Source organism: Blennius ocellaris, assembly GCF_963422515.1.
Source record: "Blennius ocellaris genome assembly, chromosome: 23".
Taxonomy (NCBI): domain Eukaryota; kingdom Metazoa; phylum Chordata; class Actinopteri; order Blenniiformes; family Blenniidae; genus Blennius; species Blennius ocellaris.
This window is the reverse complement of record NC_137672.1, coordinates 7,430,799-7,447,201: the sequence shown is the minus strand read 5'-3', so window position 1 is coordinate 7,447,201 and position 16,403 is coordinate 7,430,799. Positions and strand designations below refer to the sequence as shown.

Genomic DNA, 16,403 nt, shown 5'->3' with positions numbered 1-16,403 from the left:
AAAAGTTGCACATAGAATTCTTTTTTTTTTTTAAACCTGAAATGAAAATGAAGCTTTTGGATAAAATATGATCAGAAGGTCAACTTCAAAGTTTTGTTAAAACATCAAAACATCAGAACTGGACTTTTACTTTTACTTATTTCTAATTAGATATAAAAGACTGTGATCAATTATAAAAAGACTTAACCAAGAGCTGCAATAGACCGTGTGACCATTACGTGTAAATAATTGCACCCTATAGCTTTTCTGTGTGAATCAGTTCAAAACGTGGGGTTTTAATTCTCTCTGCAATATGTTTTCTGCTGTTTTTCTGGCTCATCAGAGCAGAAAAACCTGAAATAAGGTTTCATCCAAGCTCTGGAGCTTTTCTACACATTGTTTCACTTGTTATCCAAATAACTAGTGAACTGTCACAATGCATATTGTTTACCAATCTTGTTTTGTTAGAATGTTGTGTTTTTAATTAAACATTAACAAGCATGCAATCATGCATCACAAGAAGAACAATGGGGAAAAAAATAAACAGAACCAAAGAGGGGTGGAACAGTGAAAAGGACATAAATAAACTAATATACATGTTAACAATTACAAACATATTAATCTTGGCTTTTCACAGTGAAATTAAATCAAGAGAGAAAGATACATATCTTTGTATATTTTTTGGGAAGCAGCACTTGATATTTTTTTTAAGATATAAAAAATAGAGTATAAACTAGTTTTTAAAATATTTAAAGGAAGGCTTCTTATTCCTCCATTTACTAGTGCAAATTGTATTTTCCCATTAGATAATACAAAATGAACGAGCATTAACGTCAACGCCAAATCTACTTGTTAAGAGTGAAATAAATAATAATAAAATGTAATAATATTTTTGTAAATTCTGACAAAGAACAGTTAAATTTAGACTTTTTGATTGATACTTTTTGAAATTTATACTTAGCTGATCTCATGTCACACAGTAAGAAAAAAAGGGATAGTATTGACATTAAACGCATCATTTCAGCCGTGTTAGCTTATATGCTAATGTTGAAGGTTATTTTTATTTTTTATTTTAGCCGTGTGACAACTTCCAACTGGGAAATGGGATTTTCCCAAATTATAACGTTCCAAGAACTCCGATGCATGAATTGTGTCACGACACTACTGTTTGCTCGCGGTGCCTTTCCGCGGCGGCATTTTCAACAGGTTGCATTTAACCCTGTTTCCACGGAGACGGAGAGTTTTCGAAAAGTTCCACCTTGAGAGCCGTTAGCAAAAAGTTGCGTTTTCCGTGGCTCCGAGTGCCGTTGTTGTTACTTTAACAGCTTTATAGTCGAAAACTGCAAGTCTCAGTTATATTTTTTCTCTTATAGTAGAAGCAAAAGTTAAGAAACTGAATTGTGAGCAGCGCTGCCAAATGTTCAATGTGTTCCAGTTTAACAGTGGGAACTTCCCACTTTGACCACATATCTCGCTCTGGGAATATGGGAAGTTCCCTTCTCCTGCCTCTTACTGATGACACAGCATTACATGACTTCTGCTGTTTCTTGTCTTCTCCGAACTAAAATATGCACAAAAAGAGAAATGAATGTGAAAGTTGTATTGTTTTCCTTTTTGAAATGATGAAGAACAATCCCACAAATTAATGTTGCCTATAAATTCAAAAGTGAAACAAACAGACTTTCTATCTTTATCTTTCCATCAAACACATCTCCTTGCATTTTGAACATATTTGAAGCAAATGGAAATCCAAATATTTGGTATCTGATGTTTGTACAACTTTTCACCCTGATAATGATTTGGCATTTTTGAACGCCTCAGCAGCTGCGTCCTCCTCGCTATATTTATGTTTGTGGACAAAAGAATACACAAATCCAAGAATAATATGCTTAGACTTGTTTGGTTTTCAGTGTATTTCCAGGACATTATTAAGAGAGTGCATTTATTAACTAACTGGAACTTTATTTCATGTATCTCGTAAAAAAGACTGCAAAAGATATTTTGTTATATACAGATTTTAGAACATGACTTCATATTTATTCATTTATTTGTCCAATAAGACTAAAAAGAGTTACTATTGTGTTGTATTTTGATATTGTTTTTTATACAATAGAGGAATTGTTTTATATTAACTATTGAAGAGATCTTATTTCATAATAATTGCAGAATGAAAATCTGAGATTTTTCCAGCCTGAAAATGTCCAAAAACCACTAAAAGCTATAAAGAAATAAAATATTCTGATTGCGTTTCTTAATATAAAGTGGTAATCCCAACTTAGTTTATAATTTCCACGCCTCACATCTCTTCAACAGTGAACAAAAAAACGCAAATTCGAGGCTTTAAAAATGAAAACCAGTGAATAATTGGATGATTTTAATTTGGCTACATCCACTTCATTCACACCTCATTATTGTTGGTGTGGGTAGAACAAAAAAGGGAAACTGACACGTGAGATTAAATAACTTTTAATGTTTCTAGCTTAAAAATGTCTTTTCCTTCTTGCCTTATCTTAGTTTTTCAATTTGTATTTTTTTTTTTGTCCTTTTAAAAGTCGTGGCAGGCATACATTTGCTCTTATTCACTCTTTGCTATCTCCATTTTGAATTCAGTTCTCGTGTTGGTGTGGAAAAAGCTCTGAGAATAAAGATCGATTTATTGAAGTGATGGGAAAAAATGTCATGAAATAAAACAAATTAAAGTGTGTGAGTCTGGGGGCAAGAGAAAGAGCACTGTTATCATTCGGAAGAGCAAAATATACAAATAAGATTACAATGTTGGACCAAATCGAAAGTCACATTTGTTAATATTGTGCAGAGCAACTTTGAATATATTTTTTTAAATGATCAAAAATGGTCAAGTTCGTTATCTTGGTAGCTAATTGGCTAACTAACTAACTAACTAACTAACTAACTAACTGGTTAGCTACACCTTATTTGTGCGCGCGCCTCCGCACGGAAATGCGTAGCGAGTGACGTCACGCAGGAGGAGGAAACAGACAGACCTGAACAGCTAAGATGGCGGAGGAGCAGCAGGAATCATCACAGGGAGAGATGGAGGGTGAGACAAGCCGCTCCACCGCCAAAACGCACCACCGGCACCGGCGCCGTTTCTCCCAAGAGTGAAGCCCGTCCCCCCCCCGGAGCGTTCCGGCCACTGCCATGCCCGTGCTGCCGCGCGGCACCGCCGCCGAGGGGGGCATGCCGAGGCCACAGCTCCGCGGCTAACGATGGCTAGCTGCGAATGCTACACAAAGAGGGAAAAGCCCTTAGTTTAGTGACAGCCGCACAGTTCCACACGCCCGGTGTTTGTTTAATATATTCCCGTCGCGTCCCACACCACACTCCCACTGCCTCCACATTCGGGGGGGAGGACGTAATTCGTCGTGGCTGGGATTTGTTTGTTTTCCTGCCGCACAGGTCGAACCAGCCGGACGCTAGCCCGCGTTATGGATTAACTTGTTTTCATGTTAACTGGTGTCCCCCGACTCCGTGCTGAGTTCGCTCGCTCTGACAGCTCGTGTTTACGACGCGTCTCCTCTAAGGCGTTTTATTGCAGTTTTACAGCGTTTGTAGCACTTTCACCAAAAAGCGGTGGTTTCACTTGCTTTCTCGTCACCTTTTAAAAGTTGGATCGTAACTATTTATTATCTTTAACGTCTGGTTTTAGCTTTATCTGCTGCATGTTGCCACATGGAGACACCGCGCTTCACCAGCCACCTTCTAAATTTAGTTGTTTTCCCTGTCACGGCAGGCAACTTATATTCTACCATTTATTTCTATCCGGATGTCTCGTTTCAACACGATACGTTTCTTTAAATCTACACTGGAAGCCTTGTTGATTCCCAGCCGGCTAAATAATGTAGCGGTGTTACAAAAATGTAGTTTCTAGCGGTTTTAACTGTGTCCCTGCCCTCACAGGAGTCAACTGCCTTGCCTATGACGAGGCCATAATCGCTCAACAGGACCGGATTCAGCAAGAGGTGGGATGACCCCTGAAATCTGACCCGTCAAGTGTAGAATTGTTTATAAGGATCCTGGAGATACAGTGCCATTCGTATGTCTAAAACATAATAAATAGCATCAATCTGTGCGATAAGTCACAAAGTCAACCTACTATCCACACCAATTTGCATGAATCAAGATTTCACAGATTATAAATGAGGGAAAGTAATGGCGGCCACATTCATATCATAAATGTGATCAAACTTTTCTTAGAATTTACTTCCCATGCTGGAATTCGGCTTTATCCGAGGAAGAGAATTGGGTCTTTTTATTGTCCATCTGAGACTCCGGTTTGTCAAACGCTGATCTATCTTTGATTTGCTTCATGAGTCACTTTAAGGAAAAATAGTCCACGAGGACAAAAATGAGAGTGCCGTTCCGATTAGAGCTGACAGACGTCAGTACAAGTTGAATGAAAACAGAGTCCTGGATGAGAAACAAGCGACAAGACAGAACAAAAAACAACAAAACAGGCAAAGAAAATTAATTTAAAAAGGAGGTAAACAAAACGCATTTGTGTGGGATCCTGCTGTCAGAAAGCGTTTTTTGCAACTATCATGGGATGTTTAGGGCTTATTTTAATTCAGTGGAATTAACCAAATATGGCCAAGAGGCAGTCCGGCTGAATAACATTTGATATTCTTGGGAGAACCAGTTAAATATATGAAAATGCCGCTTTTCAGTGTAAAACACTTCCAGGCAGCAGTTTGACCCTCGTGTGAGTTCTAATTCAAACATCACAGAAGCAACAGTAACGTAACGATTCTCCTGGAGTCACGTTGACTAAATAAAAGTGGTCAAGGCTGCAGTACGAGGGTTTTCCTCCTCAGCCTTGGATGATTCTACGGCTCTACAGCTACTTTACTCTTTCTTCGACTCAAACGTACCGTGAATACGTCCTTCACCTTGTTAAAAGAGACTTTTACAAATCAAAGATGCATTCAAAATGACATTTTTAAGTGAAAAGAATTACAAGTAATTCACAAAAATGGTGCAGCTGACTAAAGAATGACGGCAAATGTGAAAGTGTATAAAGTAAAATCCTAGTTTTTTACCGATTACAAATCATATCTTTATCCTATGTCCAGCCATATGTGTTGTTGTTGTTGTTGTTATTGTGACCACAGTTTGATTGTTGTGTGTGCAGATAGCCAACAGTAACCCTCTAGTGTCGGACAGACAGGAGCTGTCAGTGCTGCAGAGAGAGTACTCGGATGAGGACACGGTTTATCAGCTCAAGATCAAGGTCAGTCCGCCGGCGGCGGCGTCTCTCGGGCCGCCGCCGCCTCATCTAACGTCCAACGCTGTGCTCTGGTGTCCCACGCAGGACCTACACAAAAAATACTCGTACATTCGCAAGACGCGACCAGACGGCAACTGCTTCTACAGAGCCTTCGGCTTCGCACATCTGGAGTCGCTGCTGGACGACAGTAAAGAGCTTCAGAAGTGAGTCGCTCGTCGTCACACGCTTGGAACGAAAAAAAAACAAGGTTTTTCAGACAGAGTTCTATGAAGGTACGAGATATAATTTGATAAAGGAGACTGATAACATGGAGGCAATGTGACGTCAACAGACGGCAGGCCGCTGATTGACAGACGAGTCAGAGAGTGGCTCAGTCAGCTGCCATTTTTTTAAACCCGATCACGACACAAATAGAGGAAGACGCTCATAAATAAACCCTGAACTGTAACTTTGTGCTTCTAAATTCATTTCAAAGAGGGGAAAAAAAAAAAACCCCATCCAGTTCCTGCATTTTGATTTGGTTTCTTCCACGTGATCTAGAAGTGTGGAGCCACTGATGTTAAGACGTGTTTTTCGTGTCCTGCAGGTTCAAAGCAGTCGCGTCAAAAAGTAAACTGGACCTGGTAAATGAAGGCTTCACCGAGTTCACCATCGAAGATTTCCACAATACTGTGAGTTTTCTCTCCCTTCTCACACGGTCTGCCGCGGCTTTGGGTTTTTTGGGACACTTGGGTTTGATTCCGGCGAGCTTGTGCCTCTCTGCTCCCAGTTCATGGACCTGATCGAGCTGTGCGAGAAGCAGCCCAGCCTGCAGGAGCTGCTGAGCTCCTTCAACGACCAGAACGTGTCGGACTACGTGGTGGTGTACCTGCGGCTGCTCACCTCGGGGTACCTGCAGCGAGAGCACGGCTTCTTCCAGCACTTCATCGAGGGGGGGCGGTCCGTCAAGGAGTTCTGTCAGCAGGTGACGGCCCCACGCCACTTCTTCTTCTTCTTCTCGATTTTAGGCGATTTACACTCACAGTATTGTTTTTTTTTTTTTTCCCCCTGTTCCAAGGAGGTGGAGCCCATGTCAAAAGAGAGCGACCACATCCACATCATCGCCTTAGCTCAGGCCCTGAACGTCTCCATCCTGGTGGAGTACATGGACAGAGGAGAGGGGGGGACAGTCAATCACCACATCTTCCCCGAGGGAGGCGACCCCCGCATCTTCCTCCTCTACAGACCCGGCCACTACGACATCTTGTATAAATAACACTCCCGGGCCCGCCGCCGCCACCGCCACCTCATCTTCTTCATCATCATCATCATGGTATTTGAAGAAAAAAAATTAAAAAAAGAAAGAAAGAGATAAAAAAAAATCACATGACATGAATCCTTTTCCCGACAGTCCCTCAGCCATCACAAAAATGGTTAAATGAAAAAAAAAACAAAAAAACAAAAAAAAACGTTTGGAAAAATAGAACTCCATTTACTCCATTTAGAGTTGTACAGGTTTTTTTTTTCTTTTGTGGTTGTAAATGTTATCTACTTGCTTTGTTTGATTCTATTCCTTTGTTACATTGCGTTTCATTGAGTTTTATTAAAGCAATTTACATCGTACACGAAGCGTCATGTAATTATTTTTACACTGTTAAAATGTTTTTGTTTTTTTATAACTATTGAATTATTTGTATGTAAATGTTTCTTTACAGTTGTCATGTATTATGTACCAATGTCCCTAATGGTTTATAAACTGTAATTGTGCCTGAAAAGGAAGACGCAAAGCTCCAATTTTATTTAGATTTGTATTTCCTGCTTTACTTCCAGCACGTGCTTACATGACTGCCGCAGCTGCTTTTCACAGGCACATTGATTTGTTTACGTCTGGTCTCGCACATGCGCAGAAGCGACACCGCGCTTCGGAGATCGTCGATCACAAGCAGATGCGTTCTCGGGTCAGAAGCACGAGCTCAATGTGGGCGAGGTTATCGGGAATGGAGCGTTTATGGTCCTAAGAGAGAAACTAACTGAAATAGAGGTGTAACGCTACAGTTTTAGAATGAATTAACTATTTATTTGAATATTGATTTTATTTTCACGTTTTGTGTCAACTTGCAGCCTATTATAAAAGGGCTATTTTGGACTGCAGCACATTTTTTTAATTTAAATTATAAGCGTTATTGCTTATTCTCAGAAATGTATATCATTTTCTGTTGATATAAAACCATGCAGTGTTTCTTTTTTTCACTATTAAGATGGTAGTACATGTCTAGTGTCACATTTAACTCTTAAAATCTAATTACTAAATTAAAAGAGATTGACACGGGATTTCCACATCTTTATTTAACAAAACAAGTGAGCAGTGCCTCAAAAGAGGAAAAAAAGTTTTTTCTTGTCTCCTTCCTCGCAGAAAATGACGAAATCCAACTGGAAGGAGAACGAGCAGTTCCTTCGGGTTTCATCTTCTTCCTGTTGCACAAGTTTCATGGTTATTTGCTTTCCCTTGAGAAGTCCGTCTCACACCACTACTCAGCAAGTGACTCCCATACAGTACGCAAACCTTTCGTATTGTAAATATCACCCTACTGTGTGTTCAATCGTCCGTTGAGTACCTGATCCTGCAGCGCTGGACGGTCGTGTGTCATCCTGGGTCTTCTTTGGTGGAACCTCTTCTACTTCCTGAAATATATTTAAGGCCTTGCTTTAGGACTACAATCTTTAACAACGAGGCGATGGTGTATTACTTGACTCCACCTACCTGCAATGTGATTCCTTCCCGTCGCCTCTTGCATTCTGGCGACTTCCATTCTCCGGACCTTAAATGAGTAAACGACACATCATGTAACTTCACAGGAGAAATATCCTGGGGTGAATGTTTACCGTGAAATAAGTAGAAACAAACTTGTTGTATTGATCCTCAGCAGTTTTGTTCCTTGCATCATTGTAGTGGTGCAGAATATTTCTCTGCAGAAACATGCGAGTCGAAGGCGTCGCCGTGTTCAGGAAGTAGTCGTTTTCCCTCATCCCCGCCAGGAGCCGCTGCACCTGTTGCCTGTCGACACGTCCGGCGAGGTCGGGCACCAGCTCCACCTTCCTCAGGACATCCCCGTCACCTTCGCCGCCGTAACTCAGAGCAAAATGCTCAGACGATCCAGTGATGGGGTGGCCGCCGACATCCGCAGGCCTCTTTGGGCGCTTCAGCCAGGGAAGGCTGACGTGAAGTTCGCCCTCCGCGGCCCGCTTGACGTTGTTCGGCGTTGGGTTCGCTAACCTTCCTTCAAACGGTTGGAACGTGTCCGGCTGCCGGCGGTTGGCGTGCGCCGCCAACCGCCTGGCGTGATCGTAAACCGTGACGTTGGGGAGGTTTTTCCACGCCAGCAGGAGGTCGGCGTAATCACGAGGGCTCTCGGCGCCGAGGTTGAACTTGACGGAGCACACGACTCCACAGGGACACGTGACCACCGCCCAGCCGCCTGCAGACACGAGGCTGCATCAGTTATACGATAAAGGAAACGGGTGGGACTCTGTGTGTGTGTGTGTGTGTGTGTCACTTCACCTACCAGAGGCCGCCCACACCCTCTCAAATACTTTGTTGAACGTGACGCGATCCGACATCTTGTTCTGCAGCATGAGGACAAGATCCACCCTGGAGCCGTCCGTGTCCAAACCACACCGCCTGCACAGGTCCTCAACTTCCTCCACCTGTTTGACCAGGCGCATTTTTTTTAAACCTACGTCATCTTTTAATGCATCGCCTCTTTTTAGAATCACCTTCAAGTTCAGGAGTTCGTCCGCGAGTCCCTCCGTGGTCGTCTGCCGCTCGTCACCGCCGTCTGTTAGCGTTTGGACTTTTTGAAACTCGGTGTTGAGGACAACGTTGGACCGTCTGGTCTGTGGCCCGATCCACGGCGACCAGCGGTGGAAGCTCGGGGCCACGACAAAAGGGTTGTGACGACCAACTGTGGAAGCAAGTCGCCACCGTGAGGTGCGTCATTTCACACGCCAATATACCACGCGTAAGATTTTGGTTTCTTAAAAGCCTACCTGGAATTAAACCCCGACTCAGCATCTCCGTCGCGACGGCGTCCCAAAATTCGACGATGTCGACGTGTCCGTCGTAGTCTTCGGGGGGACTCTCGATTTCACCGACTGTTAAAACAGACCGTTGAGCTTGCTGCCAATCTGAGGACAAGCGCGGCGTCCTAAATGATCACCTGGCCCGCCGAGTGCGCCCGTCCTGTGGCGGTCCATGATGACCACACTTGGACTGCTCCCACAGGACACGCAGGCAAACAGGTAATCGTGGTCACTGAGCGCCTCAAAGTGCAGGTACGCCGCAAGGACCGTCTCCTGGTCCGGGAAGGAGACGCTCTCCGTCGCCTCAATCGTCTCAATCAACCTGCTGATGGCGGTATGCGTCTGGAACCGTAACGAGTACAATCAGGTTAAAATACTCTGGAAATAAGATTTCTATAGTTTTTTTTTGGTCAATCTTGAAACAGGAAGTCAGAAGGTGGTGTGGTAATAAAGATAAAAGCATTGAGATATGTTGCAACACGATAGTCGCCCTCACCTGTAAAGCGTTCCTGATCATGAGGCACAGGTGCAGCGTCAGGATGACGTGGTCGTCAAAGTTGTGGACGCCGTCCCTCCACTCCTGGTACCGGTACGTCATGTGACACTGCCCACACGTCTTCCGATATGTTGATATTCCTGAAAACCCCCCCCCAAAAAAACCGCACATTTGCTGCGTGAACGTGAAGAGGTGACCACTTACAAGAACCTGTCATGTCACCGACCGCCACAAACGCCGGTGCTCGCCAGAATCTTCCCGCTAGCCGTGATCAGCGCGGGCTCGCCGAGCTCGCCGTCGCACTCCTCGCATCGGCTCTCTCTCGGAATCAGGTGCATCGGAAACTCGTTCATCGGATGTGCGTCCCTCGACTGCTGTATCAGCGACCGCGGGAGTTCCGCGGGGAGTCTCTTATTTGCCGAGATGTACTTGAGCATCTTCTCCACGCCGTGGTCGCCGGGCGGGTAGACGCCGTCTTGCGTCTCGTCCCGTTCGAAGTCCTCCGGTGGATCCGTGCCGTCGGCTCTCTGAAACAGGTGACCCTCCGTGGTGAAGAGGTGCCACTTGGCGGCGGCTTTATGGACGCAGGACTTGCGTCGCTCTGAACAAGGACAATGCCAGCGGTTGCGTCTGCTGTCGTATTCGGTCACGACCCTCCCAAGTCTGCTGCAGAGCGACACGTTCGGCTCAAAGACGGAGACGTAGAACGTTGTCGCTGGTCCACCGACCGTCAGCTGGACGGAGAGCGGCGCGGCCCGAGAGTCTGCCTCCTCTCGCAGCTTCAGCAGACTGACCCTCAGCGCCTCGCCAAACCACTTGTTGTCCACCATCGTCTCCAGGTCCCGCGGTGACAGAGTCACTGGGCTGCTGACGGCCGGCGGGCAGAACGATATAGATTTTATATGCTGACACTCAAAAGTCGGCATGCCAGACGTGGAAAGGACGTCAGCGTTGAGTTGACACTGGTCAACCTCGCACATCAGCGTCTGCGTGGCTCCACGCGTGTTTTTAATAACGTGTACAGGCGTTGCTGGAACGGTAAAAGTCTTCGCCACTGCAAACACACCATTATTTGTGTCTATGCACTCGCATGCCAGATATTTGTCCCTGGAGACCGTTTCATAGCAGTTGGTGTGCTTTCTCCGCAGGTGCGTTTTAAAATTCTTTCTGTTTAACTGCAGGTCGCAGTGTGGGCAGGTGACTGTTCTTGCTACTTTGACGGTGGGAACTGTGGCAGGCAACTGTGGTGGCTCCTCTGGGGCCTCCATGGTGTTTTGAATGGCTTCCAGTAGTAGTAGCAGGGCATCGGGTTGAGTTTGAGGGGCATCTAGGTGAGTTTGAGGGGCATCGGATTGAGTTTGAGGGGCATCTTGATGAGTTTGAGGGGCATCGGGTTGAGTTTGAGGGGCATCGGGTTGAGTTTGAGGGGTATCTGGTTGAGTTTGAGGGGCATCGGGTTGAGTTTGAGGGGTATTAGGTTGAGTTTGAGGGGTATCGGGTTGAATTTGAGGGGCATCTAGGTGAGTTTGAGGGGTATCGGGTTGAGTTTGAGGGGTATCTGGTTGAGTTTGAGGGGCATCTAGGTGAGTTTGAGGGGTATCGGGTTGAGTTTGAGGGGTATCTGGTTGAGTTTGAGGGGCATCTAGGTGAGTTTGAGGGGTATCGGGTTGAGTTTGAGGGGCATCTATGTGAGTTTGAGGGGCATCGGGTTGAGTCGGAGGGGCATCAAGATGACTTTGAGAGGTGTTGAGTTGAGTTAGAGGGGCATTAGGTTGTATTTGAGGGGCATTTGGTTGTGCTAGAGGGGCATCAAGATGAGTTCGAGGGGCATCAGGTTGAGTCTGATGGCCACCAGTTTGAGTCAGAGGGGCATCTAGATGACTTTGAGGGGCATTAGGTTTAGATTGAGGGGCACCTAGATGAGTGTGAGGGGCATTGGGTTGCATTTGAGGAGCATTTGGTTGTGTTGGAAGGGCATCACGGACATCCAGGAGCTTCGCACGAGCTTCTCCATCCGGGGAGTCATGTAACTCTATGTGTTTTATAACCTGAGCTCTGTTTATGATCGTAACGCTGCAATAACAGCAGTGGAAGTGTGACGCTTTTCTGCATCCCAGGCCACACTTTATTATCGTGAACCCTGAAACAAAAGGGGAAATAACAGCACAATAACAAGTTATACGCCTTGATTAGACATCCTATATGTTTGTCATTTCTAAAACCCTCACTTTAAGAAAGAAATCGTACCTTTGTGGCTCACAGACGAATGACCTTTGACATGGTTCTCCACCAGATATAAGGCTCCCTTGTATGTGCAGAAGGGGCAGTGGTAAAAACCGCTGTGAGATTGAAGTTGGCGATCCTCTCCCTTCAGTAAAACACTCACATGTCTCTATTAATGACAGAAAGCAGCCCTGATGATTAGAAAGTCATTAGATAATCAAGTGACAACTTATTTCCATCAACTATGAATGGGAGGCTACTAATTGGAAGCTAACTTCAGCGTTATTGCACAACATAAAGTGACTCGTGTAGTACGACAGTCTCACTTACTTCCATGGTGTTTTCTTTTGTCCACGTGCAGGAAAATGTTCACATCTATCGCAGCGCAAGCGAATCCTCCACGTTGAGGGACGTTGAGCTCTGCCTCGATCTGCACGCTGCAGTCGGGAGCTTCTCTTCCGTCTCCTGCGGTCACGAACGAATCGCGGTCAGAGTGAGACGTCCTCGTTTTTTCCATATCTCACCATCTCAAGATGTCTGCGCTCACAAAGTCGCTGACTTCGTCCTGCAGGAGGATTTTAGCTGCGTCTGCGCGGCCGCACTCTTCTCTCACGAGTATGTGGAGTCGCTAAAGATGTTGTAAAACAGTGTTATTAGACGCACGGTAGCCGCGCTAACTAGCTGAGCTAACTAGCATAACATGCTAGTCAGCTAGCGAATGAACGTTACGTGGGCGTGGCTTAAAGTACTTTTTTTTCTCCTTCCTATTTTTATTTATTTTATTTATTTTTTGTGGTTTTATCACTTTGTTACATCGTCATGAATAATAGTATTTAAATTTTTAAAACGTGTCCCAACAAAAAAGTAAATTTTTGTGTGTGGCTGCTTACTGAATCGTGTGGTTTTATTATAAAAAGAACCAACAGCACCCTCTAGTGGCCTGGAATAAATATGACATCGTTTATAGTTTTTTCTGCCATTGCCTTGTAAACGTAAGACTTTTCTGGAATGAAGACGTTAAAGTGATAAGTTTTCACTTAAACTCTCCTTGCTCTCCTGATTTATTTGTTACTTTGAACTGAATTTTAATGGACATGTCATTATTTTTTCCATCATTTGTCCTTTTGTAAAGATTATTTTTTTCGGGAACTTTCACTGTTTTCTTTTTTCATTTGTCGAGTCAATCTACTACTGCTATTTTTGGTGTTTTTGAAGTCGTGACTTAATTCCAGATTTAGTCTCAAAGCTTTGACGTGTGCGTCTGTCTCCGTCCAGCCGAGCTGATCGAAAACATGGACAAGAAGGCCACGTGGGACCGCTTTTACACGGAGACCAACGGCGACGCGTCCGCCTTCAAGAACTTCGAGTGGTTCTTCGGTTTCGCTTCGGTCCGGGACTTGATCCTGCCCCTCCTGCGGACGGCGCCGCGTCCCGACGCCCCGCTGCGGGTGCTGGACCTGGGCTGCGGGACCTCGGCTTTAGGCCCGTCCATCTACGCCCACTGCCCGCTCCCCGTCCTCGTCACCTGCGCCGACATTTCCCCCGTGGCGGTCCGGCTGATGCGGGAGCACGCGGGGGCGAGACCCGTGCGGCCGCTGAACCCCTCCTCTCAGCTGGAGTTCGTGGAGCTGGACTGCACTCGGCTGGACGGACGCTGCGGCCCGGCCAGCCTGGACCTCATCGTGGACAAGGGGACGACGGACGCCCTGCTGCGGTCGCCGGAGGGCCGGGGGAAGGCCGACCTGCTGCTGAGGCAGTGTGTCAAGGCCCTGCGGGGCTCCGGGTCGCTGCTGCAGTTCTCGGACGAGGACCCCGACGTCAGGCTGCCCTGGCTGGAGGGGGCGGCGGCCGCGGCGGCTCGGGACCGGGGGGCCGCGGCGGGGGCTCGGGTGGGGGTGCAGGAGGTCGGGGAGCTACGAGGAGTCTGTTACTACTGCTACCAAGTGACTCCTCCACCCACTGACGACCACAACGAATAAATCAAAACACTGAATTCAAGTCAACCTCACTATAAGTCACTGGTTTCGAGTCGAAGGGGCTCAAATCTGTCATTGCTTGGTATGCACTGCCATCTAGTGGTTGGAAAAGGTTACTGCATCATGTAGAGGACCAACAGCAAACAAACCAAAACATCGTTTTGGAAGTAAAGGAGCTTAAATACATTGAAACATGATCATGTTTTACAATTTCATGTGTAGAAATATCACTCAAGAAATAAAATAAAGCATTGGAGAAAAAATAATGTTGACAGCCACGAAAAACACACAGAAGAACATTAAATCAAACATGATTTAGGATCATTTGGGGTTTTTTTTTGTATTTAAATATCAGACTCATGTAGACCTAAACCATTTATTGAGATTTTAACATAAAAACCTTCCAAATATCCGCCACTTTGATATGGGCGGATGCACACTTGACAATAGTTTTAACTCTCATTATGCAAATAAAATCAGGGGTCGCCACACGCTTTGTTTCTGACGTGAGAATCTGTCTTTATGTTGCAGAAACAAAAGAGACTGTAGCTCTTAGAAGCAGATTATAAATGAGCAAAGTCCCTTGAGATAATGAGCCGACTTCCTCCTCGGTGGAGCAGATTTGTGGGTCGGTGTGGATCGTTTCCTCTTTCATGGTGCGGTTTGACTCGGTTCTCACTGTTGTACACACAGACGCTGTTACACCAACTCCACCCTTATCTCACTTTTATTTGCTCGTTTCATCAGAATAAGCCAGAGCGTAACAGAAACGTGGATAAATCTAATCAAGGTAAGGTGGAGGGTAAACAGTAATGTGGAAACGTCAGTTTCAGTAACGGTGTGGAGCTTCTACTAAATCATATATAGATGTATATATATATACATACAGTGGGTACGTAAAGTATTCAGACCCCCTTAAATTTTTTACTCTTCGTTAAATTGCAGCCATTTGCTAAAATCCTTTAAGTTCATTTTTTTTCCTTTTAATGTACACACAGCACCCCATATTGACAGAAAAACACAGAATTGTAGACATTTTTACAGATTTATTAAAAAAGAAAAACTGAAATATCACATGGCCATAAGTATTCAGACCCTTTGCTGTGACACTTGTATATTTACCTCAGGTACTGTCCATTTCTTCTGATCATCCATGAGATGGTTCTACACCTTCATTGGAGTCCAGCTGTGTTTAATTCTAATGATTGGACTTGATTAAGGAAGCCACACACCTGTCTATATAAGACCTTACAGCTCACAGTGCATGTCAGAGCAGATGAGAATCATGAGGTCGAAGGAACTGCCTGCAGAGCTCAGAGACAGGATTGTGGCAAGGCACAGATCTGGCCATGGATACAAAAAAAATTCTGCTGCACTTAAAGTTCCCAAGAGCACAGTGGCCTCCATAATCCTTAAATGGAAGACGTATGGGATGACAAGAACTCTTCCAAGAGCTGGCCGTCCAACCAAACTGAGCAATCGGGGGAGAAGAGCCTTGGTGAGAGAGGTAAAGAAGAACCCAAAGATCACAGTGGCTGAACTCCAGAGATGCAGTGAGGAGATGGGAGAAAGTTCAAGAAAGTCAACCATCACTGCAGCCCTCCACCAGTCAGGGCTTTATGGCAGAGTGGCCCGACGGAAGCCTCTCCTCAGAGTAAGACACATAAAAGCCCACATAGAATTTGCCAAAAAACACATGAAGGACTCCCAGACTATGATAAATAAGATTCTCTGGTCTGATGAGACAAAGATAGAACTTTTTGGCCTTAATTCTAAGCGGTATGTGTGGAGAAGACCAGGCACCGCTCATCACCTGCCCAACACCATCCCTACAGTCAAGTGTGGTGGTGGGAGCATCATGCTGTGGGGGTGTTTTGCAGCTGCGGGGACAGGACGACTGGTTGCAATTGAAGGAAAGATGAATGCGGCAAAGTACAGAGATATCCTGGACGAAAACCTTTTCCAGAGTGCTATGGACCTCAGACTGGGCCGACGGTTCACCTTCCAACAAGACAATGACCCTAAGCACACAGCTAAAATGACGAAGGAGTGGCTTGGGAACAACTCTGTGACTGTTCTTGAATGGCCCAGCCAGAGCCCTGACTTGAACCCAATTGAGCATCTCTGGAGAGACCTCAAAATGGCTGTCCACCAACGTTCACCATCCAACCTGACAGAACTGGAGAGGATCTGCAAGGAGGAATGGCAGAGGATCCCCAAATCCAGGTGTGAAAAACTAGTTGCATCATTCCCAAGAAGACTCAAGGCTGTATTGGCTCAAAAGGGTGCTTCCACTCAATACTGAGCAAAGGGTCTGAATACTTATGTCCATGTGATATTTCAGTTTTTCTTTTTTAATAAATCTGTAAAAATGTCTACAATTCTGTTTTTCTGTCAATATGGGGTGCTGTGTGTACATTAATGA

General features: G+C 45.2%; 2 protein-coding genes across 2 annotated transcripts; both read left to right on the top strand.

The window, feature by feature from the left end:
- The first annotated feature begins 2,957 nt into the window (after window positions 1-2,957).
- otub1b (OTU deubiquitinase, ubiquitin aldehyde binding 1b) lies at window positions 2,958-6,826 on the top strand. Its single transcript, XM_080518824.1, has 7 exons — window positions 2,958-3,037; window positions 3,898-3,959; window positions 5,129-5,227; window positions 5,309-5,427; window positions 5,811-5,895; window positions 5,994-6,188; window positions 6,282-6,826. The coding sequence occupies exons 1-7, from the start codon at window positions 2,995-2,997 to the stop codon at window positions 6,477-6,479; spliced, it is 801 nt and encodes a 266-aa protein (XP_080374950.1). The 5' UTR covers window positions 2,958-2,994; the 3' UTR covers window positions 6,480-6,826.
- A 5,701-nt stretch (window positions 6,827-12,527) lies between these two features.
- cskmt (citrate synthase lysine methyltransferase) lies at window positions 12,528-13,981 on the top strand (the record flags this gene model as incomplete). The annotated part of the gene is made up of 2 exons (XM_080519360.1): window positions 12,528-12,617; window positions 13,278-13,981. Exons 1-2 carry the CDS (start codon window positions 12,536-12,538, stop codon window positions 13,979-13,981), a joined length of 786 nt encoding a protein of 261 aa, XP_080375486.1. The 5' UTR covers window positions 12,528-12,535.
- Window positions 13,982-16,403: the final 2,422 nt, after the last annotated feature.

Bases quoted from the DNA above. Each gene is read 5' to 3' on its own strand.
- otub1b (XM_080518824.1), top strand. From the start codon at position 2,995: ATGGCGGAGGAGCAGCAGGAATCATCACAGGGAGAGATGGAGG. The intron at 5,228-5,308 runs GTCAGTCCGCCG...TGTCCCACGCAG, and splicing joins TTTATCAGCTCAAGATCAAG to GACCTACACAAAAAATACTC. The intron at 5,896-5,993 runs GTGAGTTTTCTC...CTCTGCTCCCAG, and splicing joins TCGAAGATTTCCACAATACT to TTCATGGACCTGATCGAGCT.